Below are 13,433 nucleotides of genomic sequence, written 5' to 3'. Positions count from 1 at the left end.
CACTGGAGATAGGGGCTCATGCTAAGCACCAGGAACACAGAGTGTCTGGGAGCCTCATGCTCTCTCATTAGGACTGTGCTCTGACATCTCCAGATGACAGGTTACTAGCAGGAATAGGTGGGTCCCTGGACTTTTCAAAATGCTTAATTCTGTGCATTTTATTTCCAATACCACAGTGCCTGGAAGTAGCGAGCCCTTCATGACGCAAGGACAGATGGCCAATAGCAGCATGCAGGACATGTATAACCAAAGTCCCTCAGGAGCGATGTCCAACCTGGGCATGGGGCAGCGGCAGCAGTTTCCCTATGGGGCCAGTTATGACCGAAGGTGAGTGTTTGTGAGAAGAAGATGAGATCATTCGCCGGGAGCCACTTTGTTCCCACACCAGAAGGTGCCCAGTGACTACCTTCAGTGGCTGGCTTGTCATAGCCATAGATGAGTCTTGTTTCCGGGCAGCTGTGTAGCTGTACGTTGAATGAGCAGATCCTCGGAAGCAGACTAGGTGTTTGGGACAGGCCTGGCTTCTCCCTAAGAACTTGGGAGCCAGGACCGCCCCACGACACACTGTGCCAGGTGCCCAGCGCCCGCCTCATTCAGAGGCAGTCATTGTCACCAGAGACTCAGCTGCAAGTAGTGGCGCCTCTCGGTGCCGCCAGATTCCTGGGCTTTCAAATCCCAGTTCTCCCTGGCCCCGCATTCCCTGGGCATAGCCAAGTGGTAGAAAGGCCTTCCAGGCCTTACATTTTCAGACACCACATGCCTCCTGGAATTCAAGAGAGTGTTCTTTGCCCTTCATAGACCTCTTGAGAAAGCTTACCAGAGCCTCTCTGAGCAAACCACCTAGGTATCTAAGTGGCAGGTCAAGCTACAGGATAAATTCAGACTGATTTTAATCAGACAGGAAAACAGTCATTGAGATGTTCTGAAAAGGTCCAAAAACCTCACCCTACAACAGTGGCATGCAGTGGGTTTCCCTTGTGAAGAGACCCTTTATCTATGCCCAAGACTGGCCTCAGGTCCCTTCCTCCAGGGCCTGGGTGCCCTGGCTGGCCTCGCCACGGCCAGCACTCTCACAAGCACACCTACTGGATTCAAGAGAAGAGTGACAACTGGAGCGCCCTCGTTAGTTTAATAGTGGGGGGGGTGAAAGATCTCTGTAGCAGGTGGGGTTTTTCCCCCTGGTCCTGGCTCTTGAGAGTACAGAGATGTGCGGTACTTGGTCCTCAGAAAGACAGAACACTAAGAATTGATTTTCTTCTCGTATGCTCACATATGTGGCGCGTCTGTTGGTGATGCCTGCCTTCAGCCGGCCAGCATGGATGCTTCTTGCTCTGCACTGGGGGTTGGGTTAGGTTTGGTTTTGAAGGTGCAAAAAAGGCTGAGGCTTTTTCTAATGTGATTGAAAGAGCAATTACATAGAGACAAATACTCCTAAAGGATCTCAAGTAAGGATATTTTTCTCTCTTCTAGAGTGCTTCCTGAAATAATTCGTGGCCTTAGTTTGAGAGAATTCCCTCATTGTTGAGTTTCACCTTCTGAAAAATGTTATTTGTTCATTTTATGTTAGTTATATTTTTTTTCTCCAAACTAGGAGCTTCCTTCTAGATATTTCTCTATTTAATGTGGTTTTTTAGTTTTTTTTTCTTATTTTCATTTCTTAATTAGATTAGGAATGTAGCCAACCTAGTAATTTTTTATATAAGTCGATATTTATCATTTGAACCAATGTATTTATTAAAATTTCAGATGTTTGCCCTTGAATATGTGCTGTTCTTACGGCATTTACAATTTCTCAGTATGATGGCAGTTTGGAAGACAGATGTTGGCATTCAGTGGGAGCCGTGTAGACCGTTCTGTCAGCCTTTCAGACCTTTGTCATCAAGTAGCTTCAGATTTTGACTGTGTGACAGTACAGTTCTTAGCTAACTCAGCATTATTGGAATTAATTTTTAAATATACTTTCGAAAACTGAACTATTCTGTAGTCACCATGAGGAAGTGAAAAGTGGGGACGTTTCCGTGTTCTGACCCTTGTTCCGGAAGCACTGCTTCTTGCTTCTGGCTTTCATGAATGGCTCCCATGACAACACCAAGGCGTTTATGGTGTAAAGCTTCAGTGGGTGGGTGGGGGTTTCTACCTCAAAGAAAGAGGCCCAAGGCTTGGACAAGTGCGTACAGGGTACCTGCCTGTTGGACCGGTATTGCTCTGGCACCTGTTAGCACCAGCCTGAACCTCGAGTTTGGCACCACTCCTGGGATGGGTGTTCCCAAGGCTCCTAGAAGCTGGCACACAGCTGTGGCTCCAGGAGCCCGTCCCGTCCTGCCCAGAGTCGCGTGGGTGAGGGAGACAGCGCCACTGGGGCAGTGAGGAGTGGGCTGCCGTGCCAGTGCTCACCACGGTGACTTGAAAACTAAGTTTGCTCTGAATGCCCACCTCTAGGCATGAACCCTACGGGCAGCAGTATCCTGGCCAAGGGCCTCCCACAGGACAGCCGCCGTATGGACACCAGCCCGGCCTATACCCGCAGCAGCCGGTGAGTTGGCCAGTGGGTGTGGGTCTGCTTTGACCTTCTCTTGTGGCAACCAGAACCTAAACTTGTTACTTCTGAAGATTGTTAGGAGAGTAACAAAAATGATTGGTTTAATTGAACATTCAGAATAGACTTAGCTACAAAATACTTGTAGGATTTTGAACTCAAAAAATTAAAAATAAATCTCAGTTCTTAGTATTCTAGGCTAAGTACAATGTTTACATGAAGCCAAGTACATCACAAGAGTGACATGTGTGGTACACAGAACTGCTGTGCAGTTGCCCCTCCATACTTACAGGTTCCAAGTCCAATGAATTAAGCCAGCTGTGGACCAAAAATAAATAAAAACATTCCTTTAAAAAAGTATAAGGGTACATATACTTTTCCTAGCAATACTCCCTAAAAACAGCTGTTTATATAGTATTAATTTACACTCCGATGAGTATCATAAGTGGCCCAGAGATAACCACACAGGAGGTGGGCGTGCGTACATATAAAAACTGAGCTCTTTTATGTCAGAGTCTTGAGTGTCCTGGGATACAGGTGTCTGCAATGGTGTGGAAACAGTCTTCATGGAGACCCAGGGACGACTGTTTGCTCATATTGAAAACCACTGTAGAACAGAAATGTGTCAATACTTTAAAAAGTGCATGGTGGGGGGGACCTCAATGTATGAAGATCAGTTGGTATGAACATAAAAAGTTAGTAAGAGCACATATTTTGTTGGCTGCACTCTTGTTACTCCCCAGCCTATTGACCCTCACAGTGTGCTCAGTAAAGCTGTTTTCACCCCGGGGAACCCACATCTGTTGAGTGAACAGAGCAGCTGATGCTGGTCGACAGCACCCTTTGCAGCTCAGGTGGGCAAAGCCTTCCTGCACCAGACCAGAATGACACAGGTGCAGATGCTCAGTGGAGCTTTTCACACACACGGAGCTTGGCTGTTCTGACCAGTTTTGAAGATCTCAGACCTCTTGCAAAATATAGGAAGTTTTTTAGAATGTTTTAAAAGTGGTACTAGGAGCCGGGCATGCTGCCACACGCCTCTAACCCCAGCACTCGGGAGGCAGAGGGAGGAGGGTCGCCAAGAGTTCGAGGCCGCCCTAAGACTACATAGTGAATTCCAGGTCAGCCTGAGCTAGAGTGAGACCCTGCCTCAAAAAAAAAGTGGTACTAGGGCCTGAACCCAGGACTCATACATTCTAGGCAAGTGCTGTACCATTGAGCCTTAGAATTTTTTAATCACAGTGTAGTTTTTAAACACTTAATTCCTTTGGAACACAGAGTGAATTGTGTTACTAAACCAACTTACCTTCAACAATTTTGAAGTGGAGTAAAAGATAATATACTATATCAGATCTCCACATCTTATTGCCTTCCATCAGAAGATTCCCACCTGATGGGCCCTGGTCCCCAGATTCTCCAGGAGACAGGAGTTATATCGCAGGATGAGCCCAGGATGCCCCAGGCTGGCCCTTGCGTCCTCCGTCCTTCTGGCCCCTGGGAAATACTGCAGCTGTATCTCCTGCCTGGGTGTGTCTATGTGGTGGTCACCCTTGCTTGGTACCCACATACTGCAGCCAAAGGAGAAGGGTCGTTGCTCTCTCCACAGAATGTTCCAAACACATGAAAGCCAACCTGGGAAGCCCTCTTGAGAGTGTGTGACGTGGCTTGTATAACACCGAGCTCAATCCCTGAGTTGCGGTGTTTATCGTTACATAGGAGTGCCCAGTGCTCATTTGGAAGGAGCACTCCACCCAGTCATAACTGTTTTGCATCATTTGCGTGTGTGTGTACCTGTGTGAGCACATCAGTGTGACTTGTCATTATGTGGATTTCAGAATTACAAACGCCATATGGATGGCGTGTACGGGCCTCCAGCCAAGCGCCACGAGGGAGACATGTACAGCATGCAGTACGGCAGCCAGCAGCCCGAGCTGTACAACCAGTATGGAAGCTCGTACTCCGGCCCCGACCGGAGGCCCATGCAGGGACAGTACCCCTACCCCTACAACAGAGAGAGGGTGCAGGGCCCAGGCCAGATGCAGCCCCATGGAATCCCGCCTCAGATGATGGGGGGCCCAATGCAGTCATCCTCCAGCGAAGGGCCTCAGCAGAATATGTGGGCAGCTCGCAACGATATGCCTTACCCCTACCAAAACAGGCAAGGCCCAGGCGGCCCCACACAGGCACCCCCTTACCCGGGCATGAACCGCACAGATGAGATGATGGTGCCTGATCAGAGGGTCAACCACGAGAGCCAGTGGCCTTCTCACGTCAGCCAGCGCCAGCCTTACCTGTCGTCGTCAGCCTCCATGCAGCCCATCACGCGCCCTCCTCAGTCATCCTACCAGACGCCACCGTCTCTGCCGAACCACATCTCCAGGGCTCCCAGCCCCGCCTCCTTCCAGCGCTCCCTGGAGAGCCGCATGTCTCCAAGCAAGTCTCCCTTTCTACCCGCCATGAAGATGCAGAAGGTCATGCCCACGGTCCCCTCCTCCCAGGTCACCGGGCCACCCCCGCAGCCACCTCCAATCAGAAGGGAGGTTACCTTCCCTCCAGGCTCTGTGGAAGCCTCCCAGCCAGTCCTGAAACAGAGGCGGAAGATTACCTCCAAAGATATCGGTAAGAATCCCAAAGGTTTGTTCCAGAAGCAACTTCCAGCTGTAATCTAGAACCTACCCCAGTGGCAGTCTAGACAGAAATTTGATTTTAGCTGCAGTTCTTGTTCCTCTCAGTTGGATTTTAGTTCTGAAGACAGGTACTATTAGGATGTTTGCATATAGGGTCAGCTATTAGAAACTACCCATTGCAATTGAGAAGTTGAGAAAAGCTCAAATCAAAATGATACTTTTAGGTACAAATGTTACTTGTGTGAGAAGCGAAAGCTCCAAGTGAGAGCTCCTCAATAATTGCATGCTGTGTGTTGGGCTTAAAGATTTCACCTTAACCAAGCCACGTAATTGCTGTAATGTATGCTTAAGAGACTATGGGACTGAGGAAAGGTGACCCTGAGAAAAACCTGAAGGCACACACTCTCATTTGGTAGCAACAACTGGTGAATTTCCATGGGAGGGAGTGGAGGCTGGCTGGGATATGTAGATAGTTAGATGTGACATATGAGACATGCTGTGCTATGATACATGGAATTGATGTCGTCCACACAGCGCTGGCAGAGATAGGCCAAGGAGCTCCTGCAGCTGAACGCTGCCTGTTTGCCCTCTGAGAGACGGTACAAATAGTAATCAGAGAGCTGGAGTGTCTGGGAGTAAACACAGCTTTTTTTGCATTAATTTTGAAGTCCTTTTAACACAGACAGGGATTTTGATTATACAAAAGTTTTTCAGGAATCTAAGTCACTTGATTTAAAGTCATTTGCAGTAATGAGAAGACTGAAGGTAATAAATGAGTGATATTAAAGGTGTTTTCAATCATTGGGAAAATAAGGGTTTTTGGGGGGTTTTTTTGTTTTTTTTTTTTTTTTTTGAGATAGAGTCTCACTCTCTAGCCCATGCTAACCTGAAATTTGCTATGTAGACTCAGACTCAGGGTGGCCTTGAACTCACAGTGATCTTCCTACCTCTGCCTCCTGAGTGCTGGGATTAAAGGCTGCACTACCATGCCCAGCTTTGAAATGTTTTATTTATTTGGGAGAGAGAGAAAGAGGCAGAGAGAGAATGGGCACACCAGCTCCAGTCACTGCAGTGAGCTCCAGATGCATGCACCAACTTGTGCATCTGGCTTACATGGGTCCTGGAGAATTGAACCTGGGTCCTTTGGCTTTGCAGGCAAGCGCCTTAACTGCTAATCCATCTCTACAGCAATAAGCTGTTTATGTGTTGGGGTAGAGAGAATGGGCCCCATTTTACAGAGAGAAATTCATGTAAGTGTGATGGGTATTTATATTTTATGCATCTATTTATGTTTTTAAAACATTTAAGTTTAAGAAATTTCTTTGTTCAGGTTATATCTATCCATGCTTATCTTCAACCTAGGAATATTTGTGTTCTTTATTCTAAAAAATAACTTTGATCCTTTTTGTTATAAAAGTAATATGTGCCTATTAGACAGTGAGAAGGGGAGAATTAAAATGAGGACTTTTGACCCCCCATGGCATATTAGAGCTGCGGACACTCAAGACACATGGACACCCTGCGCCCCATGTGTCTGAGGCCGACTGAGAGGAGCAGCTCTCCTCTGCCATCTTGGGCTCCTTCGACGCACCTACAGACTAACCCAGCAGCTCCCACTGACAGTCAGGCATGCATGTATTGAGCACATTTTCCAGCCCAGCCAAATATAAGCCTTACAACTTCTTCATTTTGTTTTCTTCAGCAACAGGAATATGGAAAGGGGGAAAAAAAAAGTCTAACCCTTCTATCTCCCCTGCTCTTAAAAACTAACTATGAACATACTGGTCATAAGAAAAAGTGCCGGATTGGGAGGCGTGTTGCTATTGCATGGGGGGATTCAGATCTTCTGCCTGAAAGTTTGCTCACTTAGAATTGCATTTTCCCCTTCATATTCTGCATGCTTTCCAACTTTTTGAAGGCACCACCTTGAGTCTCTTGTGAGTGGAGCAGACAAGAAGACAGCCACTTTGGGGTTAGCTCAATTGTTAAAACCTGGTGCAGGGCTGGAGAGATGGATTAGCGGTTAAGGTGTTTGCCTATGAAGCCTAAGGACCCAGGTTTGATTTTCCAGGACCCACATAAGCCAGATGCACATGGCGGCACATATGTCTGGAGTTCGTTTGCAGTGGCTAGTGGCCCTGGCACACCCATTCTCACTCACTGTCTATCTCTGTCTCCCTCTCTCTGTCTCTAATAAGTAAATTAAAATTAAAATGTCTTTTAAAAAAAAACTGATGCATCCTGACAGTCTGTTGGGTGGCAAAATATATACACCCTAGATGAAAAGCGCCAAGTGTGCCAGCCCTGCCCACCCATGTCGAGAAGCACTTTGGACTCATGTTTCAGCAGCAAAGCATAAAGCTCATAGAGAGCAAGGGTTCCCAGACTAGCTAATCGCTGCCACTTACAATCAGACCAGCATGCTTGCTATCTGTGAGCATTTATTTAAAGCCAGCATTCTCCCCGTACTTCTGTTTCCTTAGTCTGATGTTACTTTCTGTTCTTTCATGCATGTTAATATTCATGATTCTCTGTTCTTTCTGATTTTTAGTTACTCCTGAGGCATGGCGTGTGATGATGTCCCTTAAGTCAGGTCTGTTGGCTGAAAGTACTTGGGCTCTGGATACCATCAACATTCTCCTATATGACGACAGCACTGTTGCTACTTTCAACCTCTCCCAGGTGAGCCAGCCTCAGTCCAGCTAACGACCAACTAGAATGCTAGAAAATTAAGTCACAGAATGCTCGTGCTGGTGCTTAAGTTAATTGGCAGTGACTAGCTATCATTTCTCATCATTGTAGTTATTACAAACCAACATTAGTCAATGTATAGTTGTCATGAGCATTTATCTGGAGTAATATTCATTCCCATCTTCAGTGCATGCTTCTCAGAGGAGAAATGATGACTGTACACGCATGCACATGAGTGTGAGTGTGAAAGAGAGAAAAGTTAGACTGTTCTTTAAAGTGAATGTTGGCAGACCAGTGGGCAGTAAGTCAACTGTAACATGAAGTTATTATCGCAGTCAATGTGGGAAGTAGAGCATTCAGACTAGGACATCACCCCTACTTTCTCAGGCACTATTCCTCCACGCCCTCCCTCCCTTCCTTCCTGCCCTCTTCCACCCTTTCCTCCTTCCTTTTCTTTCTTTTTTCTAAATATTTTTATTTTATTTTATTTATTTGAGAGAAAGAGAGAGAAGCATAGAGAGAGAATGGGTGTGCCAGTCTCTAGCTGCTGTAAACTAATTCCAGACACATGTACCACTTTGTTTAGCTGGCTTACATGGGTCCTGAGGAGTTGAACCTGGGTCCTTTGGCTTTGAGCAAAGCGCATTAACCACTAAGCCATCTCTCCAGCCCCCTGTCTGTGTTTTTGTTTTGTTTGCAACAGGGTCTCATGTAGCTCCAAACTCACTATATGGCCAGGGATGGCCTTGTGCTCCTGATCTTCCTGTCTCCAGCTCCAAGTGCTAGGATTATAGGCACGCATCATCACTCCTGCCCAAATGCATTTTCCCTTAAATAGGAAATGGAGAACATATATAGGAGTATAAGGTTAATGAACTCCATGTCCCCATCATCCAGATGAAATAGTCGGGGACTTCCCCCACCCCCGCCCCCGGCCAGCCACACCTGCTGCTGTCCACCTCCTGGCTCTGTTGAAGCAGTCGTTGGAAATCCTGCTGCTCTTAGCTAGAGACTCAGGGTTGGGCTTCAAATAGCTTCCAGCATAATAGCTGAAAGAGTCAAGGAAAACAGAAAAATGCCCAAGAATCAACTGGGCTGTGGACTTTTAAAGGAATATTTAGAAATAAAATCCAGCAAAGGTTACTCTTCCTATAAACTCTGCTGCCTGGAAAAGGCTGAGCTGCCCAACTGCTTTCAGCTGTTGAAGTCAGACCAGTCTTCCGCCCTCCCCTGCTTTCATGGGCGCCCTTACTCCGAGAACTTCCCTCGGGACCATGAAGAAGGCACTTCACGCAAATTGGTGCTTGGGCTCCCTGCTTCCCAAAAGCAGACAGCGGGTAGGGAAGCGGGGCTGGCACCTGCAGTGTCTGCCATGGTGAGGTCCGAGGGGCCTGGGGGCTGGCAGGTGCGCGTGGCCACCTCCAGGTGCAGACGCTGGCTCCAGGGAAACAGGCAGTGGCCGCTCCCAGTGCTTCTCTCTTCAGTTAGCACGTGGATGGCTAAAACGTCAAAGTGCATGCTGTGAAACAGTCTAACTCATTTATCAGGGACTACATTGATTTGTTTCTAATTTCATTGTTTATGAGTTACTGCATTGCTGAAATTATCTTTTCCAAAAGATATCTAAAGAACATAAACTAGATGACCTGTGGCACCTGAGACAGAAATAACCGTAAAACCTCAGGAGTAATGACTGAAAATCCCAGCAGGCAACTCCCAGATAAGAAAGGAGAGAACAGTCACTTTGGGTGCACAAATCTATAAAATCCGTGCTCTTGTGCCTCCGGTGCTGAGCGTTTGACCCTAAATCCAACCAACAAGGAAGAATGCAGAGCCCCACCCCAAACCCCAGGGCCAGGGCTGAGAGCATGGGAACATGGGAATTGTCGCTGGCTCTCTCAGTGCCAGTTACCAGCCGACCAGAGACACGTGCCCTCAGTGTTCAGTTAATTTGTGATGCTCAGGGAATTAGTTTGGTTTGTGTGGATGGAGAGGGGGCCATCCGCAGCTCCACAAAATGAGAATTAAGAGTGTGAAAGTCTTTACGTAGAGCTGACATCCTAACATTGTGCCTGTTCATTCTCCTTCTCCTTCTCCTCTAGCTGTCTGGATTCCTCGAACTGTTAGTGGAGTACTTTAGGAAATGCCTGATTGACATTTTCGGGATTCTTATGGAATACGAAGTGGGTGGCCCCAGCCAGAAAGCACTTGATCACCGTGCTGGAAAGAAGGATGACAGCCAGTCCTTGGGAGACGATTCTGGGAGAGAGGAAGAAGACGCTGACTGTCTTGATGAAGATGAGGACGAGGACGATGAAGAGGAAGATGACGACAAGACAGAACCCGAGGCAAAGAGCAGTGCTGCCCTCACTGCTCCAGATGCCACCACGGACCCCACGGAGAAGCCCAAACAGGCCAGTAAGTTTGACAAGCTGCCCATAAAGATTGTCAAAAAGAACAACCTGTTTGTGGTAGACCGGTCTGACAAGCTGGGCCGGGTGCAGGAGTTCAACAGCGGGCTCCTGCACTGGCAGCTCGGAGGCGGCGACACCACTGAGCATATCCAGACTCACTTCGAGAGCAAGATGGAAATCCCCCCTCGCAGACGCCCACCGCCCCCTTTAAGCTCCACGGGTAGAAAGAAAGAGCCAGAAGGCAAAGGCGATTCCGAAGAGCAGCCAGAGAAAAGCATCATCGCCACCATTGATGATGTTCTGTCCGCCCGGCCAGGGGCCCTGCCTGAAGACGCCAACCCAGGGCCCCAGACCGACAGCAGCAAGTTTCCCTTTGGAATCCAGCAGGCCAAAAGCCACCGGAACATCAGGCTGCTGGAAGATGAGCCCAGGAGCCGAGATGAGACGCCCCTGTGCACCATTGCGCACTGGCAGGACTCACTGGCCAAGCGCTGCATCTGTGTGTCCAATATCGTGCGGAGCTTGTCCTTCGTGCCTGGCAACGACGCCGAGATGTCCAAACACCCAGGCTTGGTGCTGATCCTGGGGAAGCTCATCCTGCTTCACCATGAGCATCCAGAGAGAAAACGAGCGCCGCAGACCTATGAGAAGGAGGAGGACGAGGACAAGGGGGTGGCCTGCAGCAAGGACGAGTGGTGGTGGGACTGCCTCGAGGTCCTGCGGGATAACACGCTGGTCACGTTGGCCAACATCTCCGGGCAGCTAGACTTGTCTGCGTACACGGAGAGCATCTGCTTGCCGATCCTGGATGGCTTGCTGCACTGGATGGTGTGCCCGTCTGCAGAGGCACAGGACCCCTTTCCCACTGTGGGGCCCAACTCGGTCCTGTCGCCTCAGAGACTCGTGCTGGAGACCCTCTGTAAACTGAGCATCCAGGACAACAATGTGGACCTGATCTTGGCCACACCTCCGTTTAGTCGTCAGGAGAAATTCTATGCTACATTAGTTAGGTACGTTGGGGATCGCAAAAACCCAGTTTGTCGAGAAATGTCCATGGCGCTTTTATCGAACCTTGCCCAGGGGGACGCTCTGGCAGCAAGGGCCATCGCTGTGCAGAAGGGAAGCATCGGAAACTTAATAAGCTTCCTGGAGGATGGGGTCACGATGGCGCAGTACCAGCAGAGCCAGCATAACCTCATGCACATGCAACCCCCGCCTCTGGAACCCCCTAGCATAGACATGATGTGCAGGGCGGCCAAGGCTTTGCTGGCCATGGCCAGAGTGGACGAAAACCGCTCAGAATTCCTTTTGCACGAGGGTCGGTTGCTGGATATCTCTATATCAGCTGTCCTGAACTCTCTGGTTGCATCTGTCATCTGTGATGTACTCTTTCAGATTGGGCAGTTATGACATAAGTGGGAAGGCAAGCATGTGTGAGTGAAGATAGAGGGTCACATAGAACTGGCTGTTTCTGTTCTTGTTTATCCAGCGTAGGAAGAAGGAAACGAAAATCTTTGCTCCTCTGCCCCATTCACTATTTACCAATTGGGAATTAAAGAAATCATTAATTTGAACAGTTATAAAATTAATATTTGCTGTCCGTGTGTATAAGTACATCCTTTGGGTTTTGTTTTCTTTTTTTAACCAAAGTTGCTGTCTAGTGCATTCAAGGGTCACTTTTTATTTTTCACAGATTTTCTCTTGTTGTTTTCCATGTTGTGTTGCAGTTTTGGGGGAAGCAAATTGACTCTAAAGAGAAAAGAGTTTTGGCAAAAATGAATAAATAAATAAATAATGCTAAGATGGGAAAATTTCACCACACAGAGGCAAAAAGGTGAAAAATTACCAATTTCTTAGGAGGTTTATTCTTCAGAGAATGAAAAAAAGAAAAGAAAAGAAACTGCATCCCATCACCCACAGCTCTGTGCAATAGAAACTTCTAGAAATAAAGGCATAGGGGCTTGAGGAGGTGTGTCAGTCAGTAGTCAGAACTATGAGTGATACTGGTTTCTTCACAGGAAAAATGGTTACATTAGGCTAGGAGCAAAAACAATGTTTTCAGTTAGGAGAGAAAATACAGACCTGACAGCAGTCAGTGGAAACTGCTTCCTCACCGCACCGCTGTGTCTGCTATCTGTCGTTTGGCCTCCACATGACAGCTCTTCACAATTCCTTTAATCATTTTTTAAATATTTTTTTTACTGCCTGTGGGCTGTGATGTATATAGAAGTTGTACATTAAACATACCCTCATTTTTTTCTTTTCTTTTTTTTTTTTTAGTACAAAGTTTTTAGTTTCTTTTTCATGATGTGGTAACTACAAAGTGATGGTAGATTTAAATAATTTTTTATTTTTATTTTATATATTTTTTCATTAGGACCATATCTCCAAAAAAAAGAAACAAAAAATACAAAAAACAAAAACAAACAAAAAAAAAACAAAAAAACAGAGGGTAATGTACAAGTTTCTGTATGTATAAAGTCATGCTCTATTTCGGGAGAGCGGCTGGTCACGATTTGCTTCATGAATCAAGGTGTGGAAATGGTCGCATATGGATTGATTTAGAACATGGTTATCAGTACAGACAAAAACAGGAAAAAAAAAAAACTACAACTAAAAGGAAGAAACACAACTTCAAAGATTTTTCAGTGACGAGAATCCACATTTGTATTTCAAGATAATGTAGTTTAAAAAAAAGAAAAAGAAAAAAACCTTGATGTAAATTCCTCCTTTTCCTCTGGCTTAATGAATATCATTTATTCAGTATAAAATCTTTATATGTTCCACATGTTAAGAATAAATGTACATTAAATCTTGTTAAGCACTGTGATGGGTGTTCTTGAATACTGTTCTAGTCTCTTTAAAGTGGTCTCATAGTAACCCAGTTATTTACAGGAAACGGGGGAAACACAACAGTGTCCTCTTCGTTGTAAAGCCGGAAGGTCAGAAGAGACCTTTTAGGGTTACCTACTTTAGAGTGGGGAGCAACACTTTGATTTTCTCAAATTATGTAGCTCATTAGTCCTTCTTTGAAGCAATTAACTCTGGTGACATGGAGGTGTGGTGAATCCCCAGATAGGTGGGCGGTGGCTGCCGACCCACTTGAGTGAGACCTCCAGCTAACTGACCTGAAATGTAATGTCTGCCTTTTTACTAACTCCATCT

General features: G+C 46.8%; 1 protein-coding gene across 8 annotated transcripts in view; it reads left to right on the top strand.

Annotated features, from left to right (window-relative positions):
• The window catches only part of Arid1b (AT-rich interaction domain 1B), a 389,392-nt gene extending 376,303 nt beyond the window's left edge, over positions 1-13,089 (top strand). For all 8 annotated transcript variants that reach the window (XM_045159613.1, XM_045159608.1, XM_045159611.1 and 5 more), the window contains 5 exons: positions 177-327; positions 2,440-2,533; positions 4,372-5,155; positions 7,715-7,845; positions 9,957-13,089. In XM_045159613.1, the coding sequence (XP_045015548.1) occupies positions 177-327; positions 2,440-2,533; positions 4,372-5,155; positions 7,715-7,845; positions 9,957-11,678 (2,882 nt within the window). In that variant the 3' untranslated portion in view covers positions 11,679-13,089. The remainder of the gene's footprint in view (positions 1-176; positions 328-2,439; positions 2,534-4,371; positions 5,156-7,714; positions 7,846-9,956) is intronic.
• The last annotated feature ends 344 nt before the right edge of the window (positions 13,090-13,433 follow it).

Source organism: Jaculus jaculus, chromosome 9, assembly GCF_020740685.1.
Source record: "Jaculus jaculus isolate mJacJac1 chromosome 9, mJacJac1.mat.Y.cur, whole genome shotgun sequence".
Taxonomy (NCBI): Eukaryota; Metazoa; Chordata; class Mammalia; order Rodentia; family Dipodidae; genus Jaculus; species Jaculus jaculus.
This window is presented reverse-complemented; position numbering and strand designations above follow the sequence as displayed.